This window comes from Narcine bancroftii, chromosome 2 (assembly GCF_036971445.1).
Source record: "Narcine bancroftii isolate sNarBan1 chromosome 2, sNarBan1.hap1, whole genome shotgun sequence".
Taxonomy (NCBI): domain Eukaryota; kingdom Metazoa; phylum Chordata; class Chondrichthyes; order Torpediniformes; family Narcinidae; genus Narcine; species Narcine bancroftii.
The window spans coordinates 55,114,907-55,137,678 of NC_091470.1; the positions used below are offsets into that span (position 1 = coordinate 55,114,907).

The 22,772-nt window shown below is 37.8% G+C and overlaps 1 protein-coding gene across 1 annotated transcript in view; it reads left to right on the forward strand.

Annotated features, from left to right (window-relative positions):
- The first annotated feature begins 10,341 nt into the window (after window positions 1-10,341).
- opn6b (opsin 6, group member b) overlaps window positions 10,342-22,772 on the forward strand; it is a 31,378-nt gene continuing 18,947 nt past the window's right edge. Inside the window, exons 1-4 of the mRNA XM_069915485.1 lie at window positions 10,342-10,363; window positions 13,611-13,816; window positions 16,759-16,858; window positions 17,209-17,313. Coding sequence (XP_069771586.1) covers window positions 10,342-10,363; window positions 13,611-13,816; window positions 16,759-16,858; window positions 17,209-17,313 — 433 coding nt within the window. The remainder of the gene's footprint in view (window positions 10,364-13,610; window positions 13,817-16,758; window positions 16,859-17,208; window positions 17,314-22,772) is intronic.

Below are 22,772 nucleotides of genomic sequence, written 5' to 3' on the forward strand. Positions count from 1 at the left end.
GTGCAGTCCTTGATGGCCTGGAAAGCTCATGGGTCCTGCTTAGTGCGGAGCATCATGAGCCATTTCTGGTTTGTGTTGATCACCTCCACCTGTGATAGGATGATGCATGCCTCCAGATCTTGAAGCATGCCTGGGCATCCGGCTGTTGGGGTTCGATCTCCAGGCTCCTGATCACTCTTTAAATTTTTACTGGAATAAATTGTGGTGGACTGAGGTAGTAGCAAGCAAGCACAAACTCAAAAGACTGTACAACAGGCTTTATTCCAGTAAAAGCCTGAACACCAGTTCATGCCTTGGTGGCTCCCTGTGTGACTGGCTCAGGAGGGCTGGCTCAAGTTTATATGAAGTCGGCTGATTGACAGCCAGCCAGGTGGAATCAGCACCTTAGATGGTCTTAGATGGTACGCAGATTGCCCCCTTCAGTAGGCTGGTGGTCATATCACCACAGCATACTCAAACCCTTGACCTCTAGGACAAAGACAAGGGCAGCAGAACATAAAAATGTTACCCTTTGCAAATTTATTACAATTTAGAAGAATGAGAGAGAATCTAATTGAAATTTCCAAAATTCTGACAGGTTCAAACAGAGTTTATGTGAAGAGGATATATCCCCTATTTAGGATGCCCAGAACATGGTGTGAGATATTTGGGTCTGAGAGGAGGAGAAATATTCTCATCCAGGGGTGCTGAATATGTGGGATCTGTTATCACAAAGGACAGCGAAGGCCACAACACAATGTATTTAAGGAGGGGAAAGAAAAAAAGTATGAGGATAGAGCAGGGATGTAGTATTGAAACAGATGATCATTCTTGAACATATTGAATAGTGGATCAAGATCAAAGACCCTTTCCATCCTGGGAGAAGGGTTCAGGCTCGAAACATTGGTTATACATCTTTACCTCCCATGGACTTTGCAAGATCTGAGTTCCTCCAGTATTTTTGTTTGACTTATCCCATCTATTTACTTGTGTTCCTAAATGGGAACATGCCTCTCCTATCAAACTGCTCCATTACTACAAAATGCAACCTCATTGTGATTGATCCCTGTTGTAATTCTATATAGAACATAGTTCATTCACAGATGCAGTTGTTTACAGGAAGGGTTTTTATTGTGCAATTGTGTAGTTCTCCCTTCCACATTTCAGATATGTTAATTTTGTGACAATAGAAATAGGACTTGCAGATCTATCAATGCTTGAACAAAGTTTTCAAGCTGTGATTTACAGAAGAACCCATTATGTTGATATAAAATGCAGAAGTCAAAATTGAATGATGCTTAGTAATAGAAGGAACAATCCAGATAAAAGTCCAAAGTCCCAGTGTTTGATCTCTAATGTAATCATACTCCTCTATCTTTTGACGATAAACTGAATAATTTTCCATCTTGATTAATTGCAAATTTTTTTCCAGGTTTTTTATAAATTCACTTCCTCTTTCCCTTGAGCAACTGCATTTTAGATCACTTTACCTCATCAGAAAAGTCAATTTCCCCTCATGTCATAGAGTTCTGCAGGACGGAAATTTAGGACACCAACCAAGTGAATCTTATTTGCATGTGTTTGGCCCATATCCCTATAAACCTTTCCAATCTATGTACATGTCTAAATGCCTTTTGAATATTACAATGGTCCCCACTTTAATCATTTCCTCTGGCAGCTCATTCTTTATCCCTATCATCCTGTATGTGAAGAAGATGCCCCTCAAACCCTTTTTAAATATTTTCCCTCACACCTTAAATCAGTGTCCTCTAGTTTTTGATTCATCTACTCTAGGGAAATAAACTATGGCCATTTATTTCATTATCTATTTATGAATTTATAAACTTCTAGAAGGATCTTCTTAGCCTCTACGCTCCAGGGAGAAAAGTCCCAGCCTCTCCAAGTAGTCTCACCATTTTCCTGTTCAGTTTAACATGACATGCCAGTTCCTGTATTCAAAGGCCTGACCAATGAAGAAAAGCATGTCTATCCACATTACTACTTTCATGGAACTATCTGCCTGTACCAACAAATCTCTTTGTTCTTAAACACTCCCCAGGGTTCTACCATTCAGCTTGCAAATCCTTCCCTGATTTCATCTTTCTGATTCAGTTTAACTTTCAAACTAGCTTTCCACTTGACCTACCTGAAACTATTTAATTCTTACCACATGTGCTTTCGTTCTTCCACCAATTACTTTAAATCAGTATCCTCCAATTACCCTCCATTCTGAACCTGCAATTAAATACTGATTTTTGGATATATATATGAGAATTTCTTGTAAGCCCCTGTGTTCAGGTGAACAACCACAATTCCTCTCCTATCTCCTCCACCCCATTGATTTTATTTTAAAGGTAATTGGTTGAGAATTGTAGTAGTCCCAGCTTTCAAAGAAAGACTTCAGTAGTGGTTCTCAGATTCAAAATGGGTTGCCAGTCAAAATGTGGTGCCATTTAGGAACAATGCGGATGTTATCAGGTTTAAAATGGAATAAAATATCCAATTTTGTAAAGCAAACAGATCACTTAGAACGTCACCATATGGGACACTTTGGCAGTATCTTTGTTGAAGGAAACTTTCATTTTTGGTTTGCTCTTCATATAACATTATGATAAATTATAAATGCATTTATTAGTAAAATGCATTTTTAACAGTGTTTGCGCTATTCAAGTCTAATGCAGTCAATTAATGCTTATAAAATTATAAATCCAGTCACGTGATGGAGCAGTGGCCGGTGGGGGAACTCCAGCCCTCTCCAGAAAAGTAAAAAAAAGATAGAGAAAAAACAAAGGCACAAACATAGAAACCACAACAAAGTGAAAGTGAAAGTGTGGAGAAAATGGCAGCGAAGAAAGAAAAACCAAAGGCAACGGGAAGAAAAGAAGAAGGAAAGACGCCGGAGGAGGAAGGGGAAGGCCTTACCGGTACGAGGAGGCCTGCCGTGGAGAGAGAGGCCCGCACCCTGAGGTCAGTAGAAGCCCTGAACTCGGGACTACAAAAATGGCTCACGGAGCCAAATAAAAGTGCGCAACCACGCATGCGCAAGACAAAAATAACACTGATGGGAGGGGGGACCAGCTGAGGAGTAAATCTCCACAGCTGAAACAGACAACCACAACACAACAGCAAGACTCTCAACAGGAAAACATAGAAAATAACGAGAACAAGAAGGAAGAGAATAAAAATAGGAAATCAAAGAAACAACAGATGACCAACCCAGAGGAAGAAGATCAACACCAAGACACTTTTAATAAAAATAACAAGACCAAAAATACCCAACAAAATAAAACAAACAACCCAACAAGAAAACCAGAAGAGACACAGGTAAAGGACACAGATCCTGGAGTGGACTCAGAAGAAGAGGAGGAACAACACAGAGAAATGGAAGATGAAGGGAAGGGGAAGTACATGGATATATTTTTTTAAAGAATATATGGAAACAGTAAAAGAATGGCAGTCACAAGAATTCAGTGAAATAAAAAGAAGAATAAAAAGTACAGAAGAAAAAGTGAATAGATTAGAGATGATCATGACAGATATAGGAAAAAGAGTAGACAAGGTGGAAGAACGAGAAACAGCCATAGAAGTGGAGGTGGATGACTTAAAAAAGAAATTAGAAGAATCTGATAAAAAAGTTAAAGGAACACAGGAGCTGTTAGCTCAGAAGATAGATATAATGGAAAATTATAATAGAAGAAAGAATATAAAGATAGTGGGCCTTAAGGAAGATGAAGAAGGCAAAAATATGAAAGAATTTATAAAAGAATGGATCCCCAGGGTCCTAGGAAGACCAGAATTACAGGAAGAAATGGAAATAGAAAGAGCACACAGAACATTAGCACCTAAACCACAACCACAACAAAAACAAAGATCCATTCTAGTAAAATTCCTAAGATATACAACAAGAGAAAATATATTGGAGAAGGCAATGAAAAAAGTAAGAGAAGACAAAAAACCACTGGAATACAAGGGTCAAAATTTTTTTTTCTATCCAGATATAAGTTTTGAACTCCTGAAGAAGAGGAAGGAGTTCAATGCAGCAAAAACAACCCTATGGAAAAACGGTTATAAATTTATGTTAAAATACCCAGCGGTACTTAAAATAGTTATTCCGGGGCAGCAAAGCAAACTACTCTCGGATCCGGAAGAAGCACGAAAATTTGCAGAACAACTACAAAACAGACAGATGAAGAGATGTAACAAGAACAAAAATGACAACAAACTATGTGTGTGTGTATATATATATATATATATATATATAAATAAAGTTTAGGTAAGAACTAAGAAGGGAAAGAAAGGAAGTAAGGAGGGAATTAAGAGAGTGACCTTTATTATATATGAAGATTAAAATCTTTTCTGGGGGGGTTGGGTGGGGGAAAATAACAGTCACTGTGAAATCAGTTGACGCTTGCGAGCGGATTCGCAAATCCAAGTGGAGAGGGGAGATGTGGTTGCCCGACAAGGGACAAAGGGCAACTCAGAAAGGGGAGGGATTATTGGGGTTAAAGGAATTTTAGATATGAGAATAGTGGAAATATTTTATGTTTTAGAAATGTTGTCTTATAATGTGTTCAAAAAAAGAAAACAGAAATGGATAAGAAGGGAAGGTGGTGATGAGGAAACGGAAAGGAAAGATAAACAAAGTATGAAATGACTATGTTGAACTATATGACTTTAAATATTAATGGAATACATAACCAAATCAAAAGGAAGAAACTTAAATTTACTGAAAAAAGAAAAGATATAGCATTTGTGCAGGAAACGAATCTAACTGAAGTGGAACACAAGAAATTAAAGAGAGATTGGATAGGACATGTAACAGCAGCATCATATAATTCAAAAGCCAGAGGAGTAGCTATATTAATCAATAAAAATGTACCAATCAAAATAGAAGAGGAAATAATAGATCCAGCAGGGAGATATGTAATGATAAAATGTCAGATATATTCAGAATTTTGGAATTTACTCAATGTATATTCACCTAATGAAGAAGATCAAAAATTTATGCAAGATATCTTTTAGAAGATAGCAGATACGCAAGGGAACATGCTAATAGGAGGGGATTTTAACCTTAATTTGGACTCAAACATGGATAAAACTGGAAAAAAAACTAACAAAAAGAACAAAGTAACCAATTTATAATTAAATCGATGCAAGAAATGCAACTTTTGGATATATGGAGGAAACAACACCCAAAGGAAAAGGAATATTTATATTATTCGGGTAGACATAAAACATACTCAAGGATAGACCTATTCCTGTTATCAGCCCACATTCAAGGGAGAGTTAGGAAAACGGAATATAAAGCTAGACTATTATCGGACCACTCACCCCTGTTATTGGCAATAGAGCTAGAGGACTTCCCACCAAAGATTAAACTCCATGCTACTTAAAAGACAGGATTTTAGAGAATTCATTGAACGACAAATTAAAATGTACTTTGAAATAAATACGGAATCAGTGAAAGATAAGTTTATACTATGGGATGCAATGAAAGCATTCATCAGAGGGCAAATAATAAGTTATGTAACTAAGATGAAGAAGGACTACAATTGGGAAACAGAACAGTTGGAAAGGAAAATAACAAATATAGAAAAAGAACTAGCAATAAAAGAAGATACAACTAAAAGAAGAGAATTGGCAGATAAAAAAATAAAATATGAAACACTACAAACATATAAGGTGGAGAAGAACATAATGAAGACAAAACAGAAATATTATGAGCTAGGAGAAAAAATGCACAAAATTCTAGCGTGGCAGCTTAAGACAGAACAAACTAAAAGAATGGTATTGGCATTAAGGAAAAAGGATAAAAAAATTACATATAATCCAACGGAGATCAATGAAAACTTCAGGGAATTCTACGAGCAACTATATCAAACTGAAAACGAAGGGAAGGAAGACAAAATAGATGAATTTCTAACTAAAATTGAACTACCAAAATTACAAACAGAGGAGCAAAATAAATTAATAAAACCATTTGAAATAGAAGAATTACAGGAGATATTTAAAAAAACTACTGAACAATAAAACACCAGGAGAGGATGGATTCCCAATAGAATTCTATAAAACATTTAAAGACTTATTAATTCCTCCCCTCCTGGAAGTAATCAACCAGATTGATAAAACACAAAGCATACCAGATTCAGGCAAAACAGCAATAATTACAGTAATACCAAAGACAGGGAAAGATCCACTTGCACCAAGGTCATATAGACCAATATCTCTACTTAACACAGATTATAAGATAATAGCTAAACTATTAGCAAACAGATTGGTCGACTATATACCAAAAATAGTAAATCTAGACCAAACTGGATTTCTTAAAAAAAGACGAACAACAGACAATATCTGTAAATTTATTAACTTAATTCATACAGTAGAAGGAAATAAAACTCCAACAGTAGCGGTTGCTTTAGACGCAGAGAAGGCCTTCGACAGAGTAGAATGGAATTATTTATTCAAAGTACTACAAAAATTCAGCCTACCAGAGAAATATATTAATTGAATTAAAGCATTATATAAGGGGCCATTGGCGAAAGTGACAGTAAATGGATATATATCAAAACAATTTAATTTAAGCAGATCAACAAGGCAGGGATGTCCACTATCTCCCTCACTGTTCGCGTTAGCTATAGAACCACTAGCAGAACTGATAAGAACAGAAAATAAAATAAGAGGGATAAAAATAAAAGAGAAGGAATATAAAATCAGTTTATTTGCAGATGACGTTATAATATACTTAACAGAACCAGAAATATCAATAAAAGAATTACATAGGAAATTGAAGGAATATGGAGAAGTATCGGGGTACAAGATCAACGCAAATAAAAGTGAAGCAATGCCAATAAATAATGCGGATTTCACAAAGTTTAAGAAAGAATCGCCATTTAGATGGCAAACACAAGTAATGCGATACCTAGGTATACAACTAAATAAAAACCTCGGCCATCTATATAAACTCAATTACCATCCATTAATGAAAAAATTACAAGACGACTTAGAGCATTGGAAAGACTTACCACTAACACTGATAGGAAGGATAAACTGTATTAAAATGAACATTTTCCCAAGGATACAATACCTATTTCAGTCATTACCAATACACCTAACAGAGAAATTCTTCAAGGAGTTAAAGAAAATAGTAAGGAAATTCTTATGGAAAGGGGGGAAACCGAGGATAGCACTAGATGAATTAACAGAATGGTACAAACAAGGAGGCTTACAACTACAAAACTTTAAGAATTATTATAGAGCTGCACAATTAATATACCTATCAGATTTTTATCAAACAAGGGAAAAACCAGATTGGACCAGATTAGAACTAGATAAAATAAGGGAGAAGATACCTGAACATATACTGTATAAATGGGATGAAAAATTGGTGCAACGTAGGAATTCACCGGTATTGCATCATCTGCTCAACATTTGGAAGAAGATTCATGTAGAAAGGAATAAAACAAATTACCAACTACCAAAACTAACATTGATGCAAAATCAGCTAATCCCTTTTACAATAGATAACCTTTCCTTTAGAGAATGGGAGAGAAAAGGGATCAAAAGAATAGAAAATTGTTTTTCGGGAAATAAATTATTATCCTTTGAACAAATGAAGGATAAATATAATATAATTCACGATACAATGTTTGCATACTACCAACTGAAAACCTACTTGAAGGACAAATTGGGAAACAGTCTGAGGTTACCAGAAGGAAGCAATTTTGAATATGTGATTACAGACACAATGATAATTTAAAAATTTGTAACAAACATGTACATCAAACTGCAAGAAAAGGTGAACGAGGAAACAAACGGTAAACCTAAACAAAAATGGGAACAAGATCTAAACATAAAAATAAAGAATGAAACATGGGAGAAGCTATGCTCCGGAACTATGAGAAATACAATAAACACGAGGTTACGCATGATACAATATAACTGGATACACAGGCTATACATCACACCTCAAAAGTTAAATAAATGGGACCCAACAGTATCAGACAGATGTTTTCGCTGTAAAAAGGAAACGGGAACAACAATTCATGCAATTTGGACATGTGAGAAAGTGGAAAAATTTTGGGAAGATCTAAACCAGATATTAAATAAAATCACAAAAAGCAATATACCAAAAAACCCAGAGATCTTCCTCCTAAGTAATATAAGAAACAAAGAATTTGGACTCAATTTGGATGGAGCACAAAAAAGATTTGTTATGATAGCCCTAGCTGTAGCAAAAAAATGTATTATGTCAACCTGGAAATTAGAAGACAACTTGAGAATACAACAATGGTATATAGAAATGAATAAATGTATTCCATTTGAAAAAAATAACATATAATTTAAGAAATAACATTACAATATTTGAACAAATATGGGAGCCATGCATGAAACACAATAGAGAAAACCTACCATGGACCTCCACCACCTAAAATGACAGAAGGAGAAGATAACGAAAAGAAGTGACTCAGTAAAATTTCTTGTCTATTTTTATTAAGTGACAACATTGTTTAACGGGTTTAATGTATCTTATAGATTGAACTTCAAATAAATGGGGAAGGGGGTGAGGCAGGGAGGGAAGGGAGGGGGGAGAAAATGACACTATATATTTAAGAAGAAAAATGTCTGTATGTATCTTGGTCAATATGGTTTATAGTGTGAAAAATAAAAAAAAAATTAATAAAAATTATAAATCCAACAATGTATTAAACATCATCATCAAAAGTAAACATACAAAAATTAAACAATATACAGCAAAGGCAAACATGATATCAGAAAGGCATAGTTATCAGTAAAAGTAGTTTGTAACATTTGAGGGATGTGGTCATTCCTCATATGAAGCAACCTTGACCAAAGCTCTTTCAAGTGCTATTCAGTTTGGTCCTTGTCAATATATATATATTTTAAATGTACATGTACAGCACGGTAACAGGCCTTTATGGTCCACAAACCTGTGCTGCCCAATTACAGCTAATATACATGGTACATTTTGGAGGGTGGGAGGAAACTGGGGTGCTGGAAGAAACCCACGAAGGCACAGGGAGAACATACAAACTCCTTACAGACAGCGCCGAATTTGAACCCAAGTCGCTGGCACCGTAACAGCGTTGCGCTAACGGCTACGGTAACCATGCCACCTGCTTTGTTATTATTTGTTCATCTACAAGAGTAAATCCCTCTCATTCTGCAAAATATAATCACACTTAATTGAAATCAAATTAATATCATTTATCTATGATGTCTTCTGTATTCTCCTGGTTTGAATCTTTCGCTGAAAGTTCTGACAGTCCCTGCTGTCATTACTCGCTTAATAAGACATATGCCTGGGACTTTTAAAGGGGTAAAGCCTGAACTTCCACTCACTTGATCCACAGTCACAGGGCAAATGCATTGTACCAATTTCCACAGACCTCCCAATACAGTCAATGGAATCAGCCCAGAAAACCTGCATTAAGTTAAGCCATGGCAGCCTGCAGAAAAGATTGGACAGAATGTTAATTACAGATTGTGTTGCCTTAAATGTACCTATTCAATTTTATTATTTGAATTATTAATATCTTTTTTTAATCATATTTTTAATTTGTAGAAATTGCAAATACCATGGAGAACCTTCAACTACTCTTTCTGCTTTGAGAACCAGTGGGACTGAGACAACACTTCATTGACTGTAAAAGTAGATCCAGAAGTGGAGCACACTTAGCAATGTCCTGGGTTGTTCTGGGGCCTGTGATTGGCTGGGAATAATCTTCCCAGTGGAAGACTGTATGCAGAGGTCCACTTCAAATCAGATGGCAAGCTTTGGGGGAGGGAAATCAGAGGAAGGTCAATCTTATTTTAAAGTTCAGTGACAGCTAACTCTGTTGGCTAGGAATTTGTTGTCAACTTGTTAACTGAAACAACTTGTACCAGTACATTTAAATGATAGAGCTGCTTGTAAAGTACTGCATTATTAAAACCAAACAGCTAAATGCACAGAAGATCATTAGTATCATTGAGAGTTAGCCTTGGCTTGGTTGGTGGTGCCCCTTCGTCTGAGACAGCAGGTTGTGAGTGCAAGTCACACTCTTGAGACTTTGACACTTTGAAACTCCAGGCTAATTCCTCATTATTACAGGGAGGCTGAATGAAGTGGAATTTCCACCCCTCTCGTAATTTAAAATCTCTTCAAAAATGTATTGAGCACCATCTCATATAACATTTTAAACTCCATCTCACTTGCTGATGCTCTCTGTTTAAAATGATTCAAATGATTTAAAAACTATTTAAAATACAGTTTAAAAATGAAAGCACAATTTTAATAAATTCTAGATAAACTAATATTTAAGTTGGTCTTTTCCATTGCAATAAATTAGGAAGTTGTCTTTGATGCATGAGGAAACTTCCCAGTGTAAGTGGTGAGGACTTGTAGGAAATAAATTGTCCCTCACTAAACTCAGGAGGATTCAAGTGTCAGAGCATAGTCAACAAATCTCTGGTTAATAAGTGATATGTCATGGAGCAGCCGTAATAGAAATTCATCAAAACAATGGTATCTTCAAAACAATTTTTATTAATAATATAATATCTTACTTAAATCTATACTTAACCCTAACTATGTGCAGATGTATGAGTGTATGTGTGTGTAGATTACCCAAAACATTACACCGTAGGGATAATTCTGAAAAGTCAAATCAAAGTTCAATCCTAGAAATCTTGTGTTGAAACTCAGAATCTTTAAACTCATGTTCAGAAGTAATTATGAAGTAGGTGAGACACCGAGTCACAAAACTTCACAAAACTCATGAATTCTTGGTGAGTTGCTTTCAAAGAAATGTTTCTTCATACAAATGATTTTTCACAATTCCCCTTTTCCTTGCATACAGGTTAAGGAACTTGTGACTTCCACAATATTTCCACAAATCCAGGCATGGGTTAAACAAAATGACCATCAAAATTATCACAATCTTGCTTTCTTTACCCAGATATAGGTCAGTAAAAAGTGACCATTACAATGACCACAGCAAATCACTACTCTCATCTGACAAGGAGAAGCAGCAGAATTGACGATCTTCCCCAAAGTCACTTTAATTGTGACTCCCTAGACTTTCTGATGAATTAAAATGCTTTCTTCAAGTGCCTTAATCACATGACTAGCTTAAGCAATACTGGTTCAGTTTCAATTTCCCTGCCAAAATAATGTACGATCCCCATACTTTTGAAGGATGAGAAGAAACTGTATACCTGGAGGAAATCCACGCAGACACTGAAAGAACATATGAACTCCTTAAGGACAGTGCTGGATTTGAACCCTGGTTGCTGGCACTGTAATGCTATGCTAATCATGTCACCCTTTGCCTGAATTGTTCTCTTTCTAATCACATTGACACCTCTAGTATACCATAAGGGTTAATCCTTAATTTCCTTCTCATTTCTGTGTGCCCTCAAGCAACAACATCTGAAAAATTCAGCATCAGTTTTCGTACTGACTGTATGCACGCCCTATCTACGTCTCACCACAATTTTTAAACACTGTCTAGCAAGTGTATGAAAAAGAACAGAAAACATATTTCTGGGTCTCAGCTGCACATTAAAGAATTGATTTCTTGTCACGAACACTTAAATAAACAAAGAGACGCTATTAATACAGCGCCACTATCAAGGCATGTACAACATCAAGGCATATCAACAGCGTGTACAGAGCCGTTGTCATACCCACACTCCTGTTCAGCTCTGAATCATGGGTCCTCTACCGGCATCACCTACGGCTCCTAGAACGCTTCCATCAGCGCTGACTCCACTCCATCCTCAACATTCATTGGAGTGACTTCATCACCAACATCAAAGTAGTCGAGCTGGCAGAGTCCGCAAGCATCAAATCCACGCTGCTGAAGACCCAACTGTGCTGGGTGGGACATGTCTCCAGAATGGAGGACCATCGCCTTCCCAAGATCGTGTTATATGGCGAGCTCTCCACTGGTCACCGAGACAGAGGTGCACCAAAGAAGAGGTACAAGGACTGCTTAAAGAAATCTCTTGGTGCCTGCCACATTGACCACCGCCAGTGGGCTGATATCGCCTCCAACTGTGCATCTTGGCATCTCACAGTTCAGTGGGCAGCAACCTCCTTTGAAGAAGACTGCGGAGCCCACCTCACTGACAAAAGACAAAGGAGGAAAAACCCAACATCCAACCCCAACCAACCAATTTCCCTTGCAACCGCTGCAACCGTGCCTGCCTGTCCCGCATCGGACTTGTCAGTCACCAATGAGCCTGCAGCATACGTGGACATACCCCTCCATAAATCTTCATCCGCGAAGCCAAGCCAAAGAGAAGAGACTATCAAGGCAAGAAAGAGAAGCAAAAGAGAGTCACTTCAGAAAAATCAAGTATCCTTGACACTCCTGCGTCCCTGTAACCTCCACAGTTTCACAGCCTCAATCCAAACTCAAGGCACTCAATTCATACCATTTTGACCATACCTCTGAACCTCTAAAGCATTAGGAAGCTGTCAATTCTGAAATCCTTTGGGAGCCCTGCTCACCTGCCAGACTGGGGTTGCCGCCAATCCGCAGCCAGTAAGTCGTAGTGCCCTAGGCTGGTGTATAGTAGCACAGGTTGTTCCCTATCCATGATGCCCACCTGCTTATCTCCAGCCAAGCTTCCAATGCCAGGCACAGGCATAGATTTCAGTAACCAACAGGGCATTTATTTACACCTCCTTAACATTACCCCAATCTCAACTCATACACTGCTAACTCCTTCATCCAAATGCTACCTATATCTCCACTTGGACAATTCCCAGTCACCCCATCAGCCATGCACATTCTGGACCCTGAGTAAGCAATGCCTCAAGTTAAAAGTTCTCATTCCTGTTTTCAATCCTTCCACCTTCTCCAGACTGTAGACCCTGTGAGATATCCTCCATTTCTATCCCCAGATAGAATTGCTCCACCAACTGTTTCCATGTCTGCAACTCACAAAGCCCAAAGCTCCAGAATTTCCTTTATGACCATATCCCTCTCTCCCAATAAGATGGTTGTTTAAAAATTCCCTCTACGAACAATTTTCTTTGGTCATCTACCTCAATGTCTACAGATGTGGGTTGGGGTAGCCAACCAAAAAAAATGCTTGTTATAATACTGCTCCAGAACTACTCCTTGGGATATTTTGCTGCATTAAGTTCATTATATAAATGCAAGTTGTTGATGAGATCATTCCACTTAGATCTTTTGAATGAATGGGGAAATACTGATGATATTAATGTAAAGGAGCTGTTAGTACTTCGATAAAAAGGCACAATTTTACTTTTGCCCCAAAGAGTCACCTGCAGTAAATGTTCTGTTGTAAGAATTCTTTTTCAAAAAAAGTCTCAAAGAATATATTTAGATCAGGATGTTGTAGAACTCTGAATCCAATTCTTGCTGTCACTCCAATAGTTTTGGCCCAGATGAAATGCACTGTTTATGGAGTGAACTGTCCAGAATAGAACTTGTAATATCTTTTCATAAATGAAAAATGACAACCTGGTGAAGAAACAAATTATATGTGACACCGAAAATGTATTTTGATATTTTAGCTTTTTTCTCTTGGAAAAGCAAGATATTAGATCATGGATTTAAATACACTTTGTTTAATTATTCCCTGGTTTGTTTCAGGCTGCCTGTCCTGGATTGGGAATGGAATTGTCATCTTCACCATGTCCAAACAAAGGCTCACCCTTGAGCCCCAAGATTATTTTACATTGAATCTCGCTGTGTCTGATGCCAGCATTTCAATTTTTGGGTACTCAAGAGGAATCATTGAAATTTTTAATGTTTTACAAGATGATGGGATTCTCATCACAACAATTTGGACTTGTGAAGTAAGTTAATTTAAATCTTTGTAGTTAAGAATAAACCAAGCTTGTTTTTTTTGTTCATTCATTACTTATTTAATAGTCATATGTTCTTACAAAAATACATTTTTAAAAAATGGCACAACAGATGGACAAACCTCACATTTCCCAAGGTTTAATCTGCCACCTAGTTTACATCTTAGTAAAGCTCTGAACAGTTCCTATAATCATGGTTTTTCACATGTTTATGTATAGGGTAATATACTCTTCATTTGCTGTTCAATTTTACAGATAAGCAAGCTTCTCAGAAGTGAAACCCTCCTTTAAATAGCTCCAATTGTTGCTGACCCTTTTAATGTCATTTGTTATATAACTAAACTCTTAAAATTTGTCACTTTAAATGCAGATGTGTGCATGTTAGGGGTCATAAAATTCCTTGGCAATAGAAAGTTAGATCACCTGTGTGTAAGCTTAATATGGGCATTTCCCTCCAGTCAATGAATATCAGTTTTATCATTTTACAACATATTTTCCAAGATATTGGGCAACATCATAGCTGGTGTAGATGGACGAACAAATTGGCTATTCTCATCAACTGATCTGCATCCAGTGAAGTGGAGCGTGCTCTGCACCACAAGTAAGCTCAAGCATCACTTCCCAGGTTCCTGCCCTGGAAGATCATAAAGGCTTTTGATATTCTACCACATGTCAAAGAGGTTTACCCATCCTTACTAAATTTAACATAATTTTTATTTTAATTGGTTCATCAGAAAGCTATTATGTTAGTAATTTAAAAATAAAATAATTAAAATCCAGAAAAATAACATTAAACAGATAAATAATTTAAAATATTAAAATACAAGCCAAGGATTTGCTTGCATTTCCCACTGCACTCTCTCTCTCAAACCCACACACACACATCGCCCCTGCCCGCCAACTTCCAGAGGCTGCCCCAATAACATCTAATAATATCTCCTGATCTAGCATGAGACCAAATTCTGTTACATTATGTTCTTGGTGAAACATCTTGGGATACATGTCTTGGGTAAACTTATACCTCTCATTTTGTTCGTTTTAGATTGGTCACAGTGTTTGAGCTACCAAAAGAAAATAGACACACACACACCGAGAGCAGTTCAGTTTATACAAATGTTTATTACAAATTCAAAAGCTGATTTCACACTACAATATGCAAGCCCTTCCCAACTATACTTATCAACGCTTGGACTGGTCCCAACTGCCGAAGCGAGGCAACGACTGCACACTTGTAGGAGGTTGTCAGGGCGCCGGTAGCAGCTTCCCCACCTCCCCTGACCGGGACGTTGGCTGGACTCCAGAAGTTCTTCTTCTTGCTGAGAGATGTTGCCACCTCTCGGAGAGTCTCAAACTTCAGCAGCGGGACCATGGCTTATATTACCCAAAAACTGCTTACCCAAGCACCTATTCCCAGCGAGCAGCAAGAAAGATAAGGAAGCAAGCTAGCATGCTAGGCTTCTAACGAATAACATAATTTTCAGCTTATCACTTTGAATACAATGGTTTATTTTGCATCAAGGCTAGGCCTCTGACAGTCTGTGACCAAAACAAGCAGGAAGATTAATTGTTCTTGGTACACAGATGTCCTTTCGTCAGATAACAGCATCTCTGGCCCCTTGGTGGAATTTAGCTTATGTCTGCTGATTCTAAAACACAAGCAGGTTCTCAGCCTTGCAGAACCCAGAGCTGCAAGTTTAAAAAAACAGGTTAGAATCTTCCATTACAATACACGACTTATATGTAAAGTATTACATTATGGATACCAATTGACAATTTGCCATTAAAATAGTGGGCTGAAAGCAGACCAAATGTAGGAGAATACAACCCACAAGGTGCCTGACCATTCTTTAGTGTTTACTGTTGTTTTTCCTTAAAGGTTGTGTGAAACAACTCAGGGCTAGGCCAAACTGCCCAGTTGTACTATTTATTCAAGTCATTAATGACTATATTTTGCTCTCCATGTACCAGAGCCATCATAAATCCATCTACAGAAGCTTGAGGATGACACATTTGTGTTACACTGGTAGTTGTATTATCTTTCCAAATGAGAGATTAAAACCAGAGATTAAGCAATACCAGAACAACACTTCTCCCAATTGCCTAGAGCTTGCAGGTGGCTTTCATTACAGACAGACCAGCAGTGAGATAATTAAAAATAGAAGTGTCATAATTAGACCTTCAATTGCACAATACTGAATATATCGAGCACCTGCTAGTTTTTGGGTAACTCTTTGGGTAGTTTATGCATACCCATTCAAAGTCAATCAGCAATTGAGGCCAATTTCAAAATAACAACATTGAAAAATACCCCCATTTGCTTCCAATATCTGTACCCAGATATCCATGTCATTACAGATTGAGAGGACAAAGTACATCCTAATTTTTAGCTGGCATTGGCACCACCATCAAGTAAGATCTTTGTAACTACTTTGATAAGCTAATACAGGAGCATGTTTTAGATTTTATATTAAAGCAGGTTCTCAATTATTTTGTGCTGCTACAGTTTGTTTAGAAACACTACAAGTCACTTTAACAACCCAATAAATAACTTGTGCATATTTGGTTTGGAAACTTCAGAACAATAGCCGTCCTGTTAGAGCTGTGAGTTTTACAGTTCTAGACTTAAAACTAGATGAAAAAGAAGTACATTTTCTTTTGCGGTGAGTTTGTTTAATGCATCGACAAACTTCAGCTAGAATTGTTTGATTTGTCGAATTTGGAATGTGGGCATATTGGAAAAAAAGTACTAATGCTGCGTAAATGTTCATTTTAAACAGTGTGTATGGAAAACTATATTGAATGAAGTATTCATTTGTGAAATTGAGATAGAGTTTTGGCATTTGTCAAACTGCTACTTTGAGATTGAGTCCACAAAATTTCCTGGAAGTGTTTAGATTCTATTTTATGGACTGACAAGTTTCTATATGTTTTAGGTGGATGGGAGTTTGACTCTGCTGTTTGGTCTGAGCAGTATTAACACTTTGACAGCCATCAGCATCATCAGATATATCAAAGGCTGTAAGCCACACCAAGGTAAACCACCAGTTTATCTGAAAAATAGAATTACTCTTTCCACTGTAACTCATGAATGAGCCCACGAGCACCTGGATTGAAACACAGTGAAGTAATTTAACAACAAATTCCTATAATGTTTACATAGCTTAAAAAAAATGAATTGCAATTGGTAGCATATTAAAGTCAGTGAAGTTAAATAAGATTGAAACAATGTATATCAAGGGATTTTTGTTTAATGACAATTTGGCTACAAACCAGCAGGAATTACTCAGAAATGTGATTTCTGGTCCTAAAATATTAACGTCTTTGCCAAAAGATTGTTGTTGCATTCTTATCTGATGAGATATTCTTCTCCTGTCTCCCTGCAGCTCACAGAGTTGACAAATGCAATGTTGTGCTGACGTTGTCTGTTGTGTGGTTGACAGCTCTCTTCTGGTCCATAACACCTCTGCTGGGGTGGGGCAGTTACACAGGTGAGAGGTGTAGTAAAGTGCTCCAGGAACTGTCGGGGATATTGTAATTCATTTTGTTGATGTTTTTCTTTAATATTACACATTTCTGATATCTTGAAGCTGGGGCTAAATTTTGTAATCTTTTTCCTAACAGCAGATTTTAGACTTCATAGTAATGCCTATGGTAAATAAGTAATGTCAGGTTCATTCACAGTACTCTATATCACTAATACAGCTACCTTCATTTACAATAATTTTTTTAAAAAAATTTATTTTTCATACTATGAACCATGCTGACCAAAATACACACAAACATTTCCCTCTTGAATATACACAGTGTCATTTTCTCCCCTTTTCCCCCCTCCCTTCCCTCCCTCTTTCACCCCCCCCCCCCCCACTCACTCAACGTTCAACATATATGATGCATTAAACCCATTAAACAATGTCATCACACAATGAAAATAAACAAGAAATTTGTGTCTTCTACTTTTACATACTGGGTCAGTTCATTTCGTCTTCTTCTCCTTCTGTCATTTTAGGTGATGGAGGTCCACAGTAGAACTTCTCTGTTGTGTTCCATGTACGGTTCCCAAATTTGTTCGAATACTTTGATGTTATTTCTTAAATTATATGTTATTTTTTCCAATGGAATACATTTATTCATTTCTATGTACCAATGCTGTATTCTCAGGCTATCTTCTAATTTCCAGGTTGACATAATACATTTTTTTGCTACAGCTAAGGCTATCATAATAAATCTTTTTTTGTGCTCCATCCAATTCGAGTCCAAGTTCTTTACTTCTTATATTACTTAGAAGAAAGATCTCTGGGTTTTTTGGTATGTTGCTTTTTGTGATTTTATTTAATACCTGGTTTAGATCTTCCCAAAACTTTTCCACTTTTTCACATGCAATATTGATGCATTACTTCCTTCACAAAGCCCCAAACAGCCGTCACTGTGCATTAGATAGGGTGTTGTAAACTGGTTGGCCCATGCTCACGTGAAGGGGGAAGTCTTCCATGGACTGATGGGAATGTGAACAGATGAGTTTACAATGGAAGAATCCTCAATGTTTTCTAGTGATTTGAGGATGAAGGTTTTGTGTTGAATAGTTTTGGAATTCCCCCTGTGTATCCGAGAGTGGGACCAAGGGAAGGACAGATGAAAGACAAATCTGGCTCCTAGTTCCACTAACTTAGTGGAATCCAGAAAAACTGAGAGTAATACTAAAATACTGTACAATATTTTCACACTTTTTACTTTGTGTCACCAAAGGTCATCATCAATGTCGGTAAGGAAGAGTATGAATTTCATTTGATCAAATGTGATTTATGCTTTTGTAATGACATGGAGCAGGCTTGTTAGAATACTGAAGTACACCATTTTAAATTGATTGGTGGCCCTCAAATGAAGTCAGATTTGCACTTTGTAGCACAGTAGTGACTGGACATAATGTAGAAGCTGGGATTCTGGGCCAAAGCACTTCTCAATGCTGAGCTTAAACTTTGTGTTTTCACAATTATTACTGTGAAGAATATAGTTCAGAATTCAGAAATCTGCATTCTCTGTATACAAAATACTGGGGTGGAATTTCACCCTGTTATCACATAAAATGAAAGGAATTGCCTCTATCCATCCATCCTCCTGACATTCCTTTAAAATTCCTGAATGATCAGGTGCTAGACGAAGTGATAGTTGACTGATGTAATACCAGCTGTCTTGAGTTGTCACCTAAGACAACTTCTTAACCCAATGACTTTTTGGTTAAGTTTGAAGTAGAAAATGCACATTTTCTTTTACACACAGCAGACCTCCCACTGTTCAATGAAGTATGTACTATATAAAGTGTAAAGGGGAAACAACAGAAAACATGGAAACCATCAGCTGGTTCATGTTCAAGTAGTTGGTTGACCCTTGTTTGGATAAACAATGGAAGTGGCAGACAATCATCGTGATGGTTGTGGGACATTTTTAGGACCATGAGTGAAGTGCACAGGGGCATTACTGTGAAGAATATAGTTCAGAATTCAGTCCACTTTAAATTCCGGCCCACGAGCCCCTGCCACCCAATTTACCAACAACCCTCGTACTTTTTTTTTGGAAGGGTGAGAGGAAACAAGAATACCTGGAGGAAACCCCCACAGTCGAAGAGAGACCATCCCGACTCCTTACAGACAGCACCAGATTCGAACCCAAGTCACTGGTGCTGTAAAAGTGTTGCCCTAACCACCTTGCTAACTGTGTTGTGGTAACCACAGACAAACAGAAGCTGTGGCTGTACATAAATGATAATTTATCTCAGTGATAATACAGCCCAAATAAAATAATGTATAGTCCTTTCTAAACTTCCACCAGTTAGAACATAGACTAAGAGGATTCCGCAATAATCCTCCCACTCCTACCTATCTCTCTTCTCCTTGTGAGCACTGTAGTCAATGAATTGTCTGAATATAAATCTAAATTTAGACGTGCAGCACTGTAACAGGCCCTTTTGGTCCACGAGCATGCACTGCCAAATTGAACCCAATTGACCAACACCCCCAGTACGTTTTGAAGGGTGGGAGAAAACCGGACCACCCAGAGGAAACCAATGCAGACACGGGGAGGACATATTTACTCCTACAGACCACGCCAGACAGCAGTCGACAGACGCACAGCCACATCATCGGCTTGATGTTTAAATAATGGTACCTTCAATTCTTGTAATCCAGCACTTGTTGGGAGATGTGTTCCAGGGAAATTCTGCAATAGCTGTTTTCTGCATTGAATAGTTATTTTATGAACCGTAAACCTTTACTCAGAGAATGTGGTACCCGCAACCATAGGGAATAAATAAGGACATTGGATGCAATCAAGGGAGAGCTGGTTGTGTGAGTGGAAGAGATGAGAATAGAAGGATGCCTTAACAGGATGAATTCAAAGGCAGAGATTTGTGTGGAATATAGATATATATGGAACTTCGGTTCAATGGCCTGTTTTTGTGCTGTAAATCCTATGCAATACTTTCTTATGCCATTGCTCTCTGTGACAAATTGCACTGAAATTCACTTCATCTGATTGCTCAACTCTCTGCAGCCATTGCAAACACAAATATTTAAGGCTAAAAACATTTTTACTGCCAATAGAACAAATTTGCCTCGAAGGAATCTGGAAAGAAATATATTGAATATCATTAACGGATAAAGTTTGTAACAGACTTGACACTGCAAAATGATTCTAAGGATTGTTCAGTACTTTCCGAAAAGTAATTTTTCTTTTTGTAAAGTAATTTTGATTCTTTTTGATTTGCTTTATGTTAAAAGTTTGATCTTAAGTGCATGCTGTTATTGTTTGGGATATGCTATGCCTTTGGTCTCTCTGGAAAAGGCAATCTGAAAGGTATTTATGCTTCAACTGAGAACAAGGAACTCGGAGAGGATTGTCACCAAGTTTAAAATCTTTTTGTCTAGTTTAATACTTTCCCTGAGTTATAACTAAACCATTACTATGATCTGACATTGGTTTTTGGGGTTTTTTGTCCAGAACCAATAACTTGTGCCTTTCACAGCACTAGTAGACATTGTATCTTTTGGTTAAACTAAAAATCATTCTTTCTTTAATATTGTTTCCCAATGTCATAAATAATTAAAGGACTCTGAGATCTATTTCATGAACAAATGTAAAGTAGCATCTGTATCCATGGAGTTATTTCAGATTGAAAATTATTTGAGTTTGTAAATAATTTATCGAGTTCCATTCTTTTCGAAAATTAGTTGAAATGTAACTTGGAACTTCTATAATTATTCATTTTTCATAATTTGTTGAAGAAAGAGAGCTAGAATTGTAGGCATGGAGTTTGGGAATTCTGGCATATATGATAAGAGGGCTGTCATTCAATATGATTCCCTCTTCAAAAGCTGGAATGACTCAGGTCGGGCACTATCAATGGAGAGAAATGGTCAGTCAGCATCTTGGGTTGGGACTCACAACAGGTGATGATCTCTCATGTCATATCAGATTTTATCCTTCTGCACCAATTTAGATCATTGCAGATTTTTTTAAAGTTCCCTCTTTCATCAGTATTGTCGCCACTTGTTCCCCCGTCTCTTTTGTCTTCAATCAAGTTCCATCTGTTCTCCCCATCCTTCCTCCCTTTCTCTGCAAGTGAAAACATTTTTCCAACTTGCTTTCCTTCTGATAAAAGATCATTGACCTAAAGCACTTCCTGAAAAACATTTTTTTTTTTCCTCTCCATTCAGGTGCAGCCTAATGTGATAGATCATAGATCTGTTTTTGGGAGATAAATTGGGGAAGGTTTTTAGTATAGGTCACATACAAACGTGGACGAGTCCACGCTGCTGAAGATCCAGCTGCGCCGGGTGGGTCACGTCTCCAGAATGGAGGACCATCGCCTTCCCAAGATCGTGTTATATGGCAAGCTCTCCACTGGCCACCGTGACCGAGGTGCACCAAAGAAAAGGTACAAGGACTGCCTAAAGAAATCTCTTGGTGCCTGCCACATTGACCACCGCCAGTGGGCTGATAACGCCTCAAACCGTGCATCTTGGCGCCTCACAGTTTGGCGGGCAGCAACCTCCTTTGAAGAAGACCGCAGAGCCCACCTCACTGACAAAAGGCAAAGGAGGAAAAACCCAACACCCAACCCCAACAAACCAATTTTCCCCTGCAACTGCTGCAACCGTGTCTGCCTGTCCCGCATCGGACTTGTCAGCCACAAACGAGCCTGCAGCTGACGTGGACATTTACCCCCTCCTTAAATCTTCGTCCGCGAAGCCAAGCCAAAGTGGAAAAAAAAAGAAGACATACAAACAATTTAAAATAGATCTTATTTAAAATATTGGAGCTCTGCTCATGCTAGACAGGCCGGCTCCAAGAGCCTTTGCAAAAGCTTTGGACGGTGCCCAAGAGACTTCACTAATGAATTGTTGTTTACAAAAAGGCAACAGATGAAATAACTTGTCGGAGCTGCAGGCTGTCTGGAGTGGAACTTGCTGTTCTAAGAGGGTCATGTGGTTTTGAAAGCAGAGAGAGAAACACGGTTTTTTTTCTCAGAGAAAGAGAGAGAGAATTGAGTTCCTTAGTGCTACAGTCAGCAGCAGGAGCTGGGACTGGAACAGGACAAGCTGGCAAGTTTGAGGAAAACCCCATTTGGAAGACTGGTTGTGAGTGCTTAGTTTAGCCTGGTCAAAGTCCTTGTGGCTCATACAAGAGGAGACGACTGGCTGCCTAATGTTTCACTTGAAATAAGAGAAACAAAAAGGAACTCTGTGGTGACCTGAAAGAAAGAGGTTATCATCTGGAAAACCCTGAGGGGGCAAGTTTCTCACAAGACACTGAAGTGGCTGGTTACAAGGAATCAGTTGTGGGTGTCCAGCGAACAACAAATCTCTCTGAAAACCGACAAAATCCTTCCTGAGTGGTAACCATTTACCTTTCAAGCACCAAAGCCTGGTGAATTTGATAAATGTTAAATTCTGTG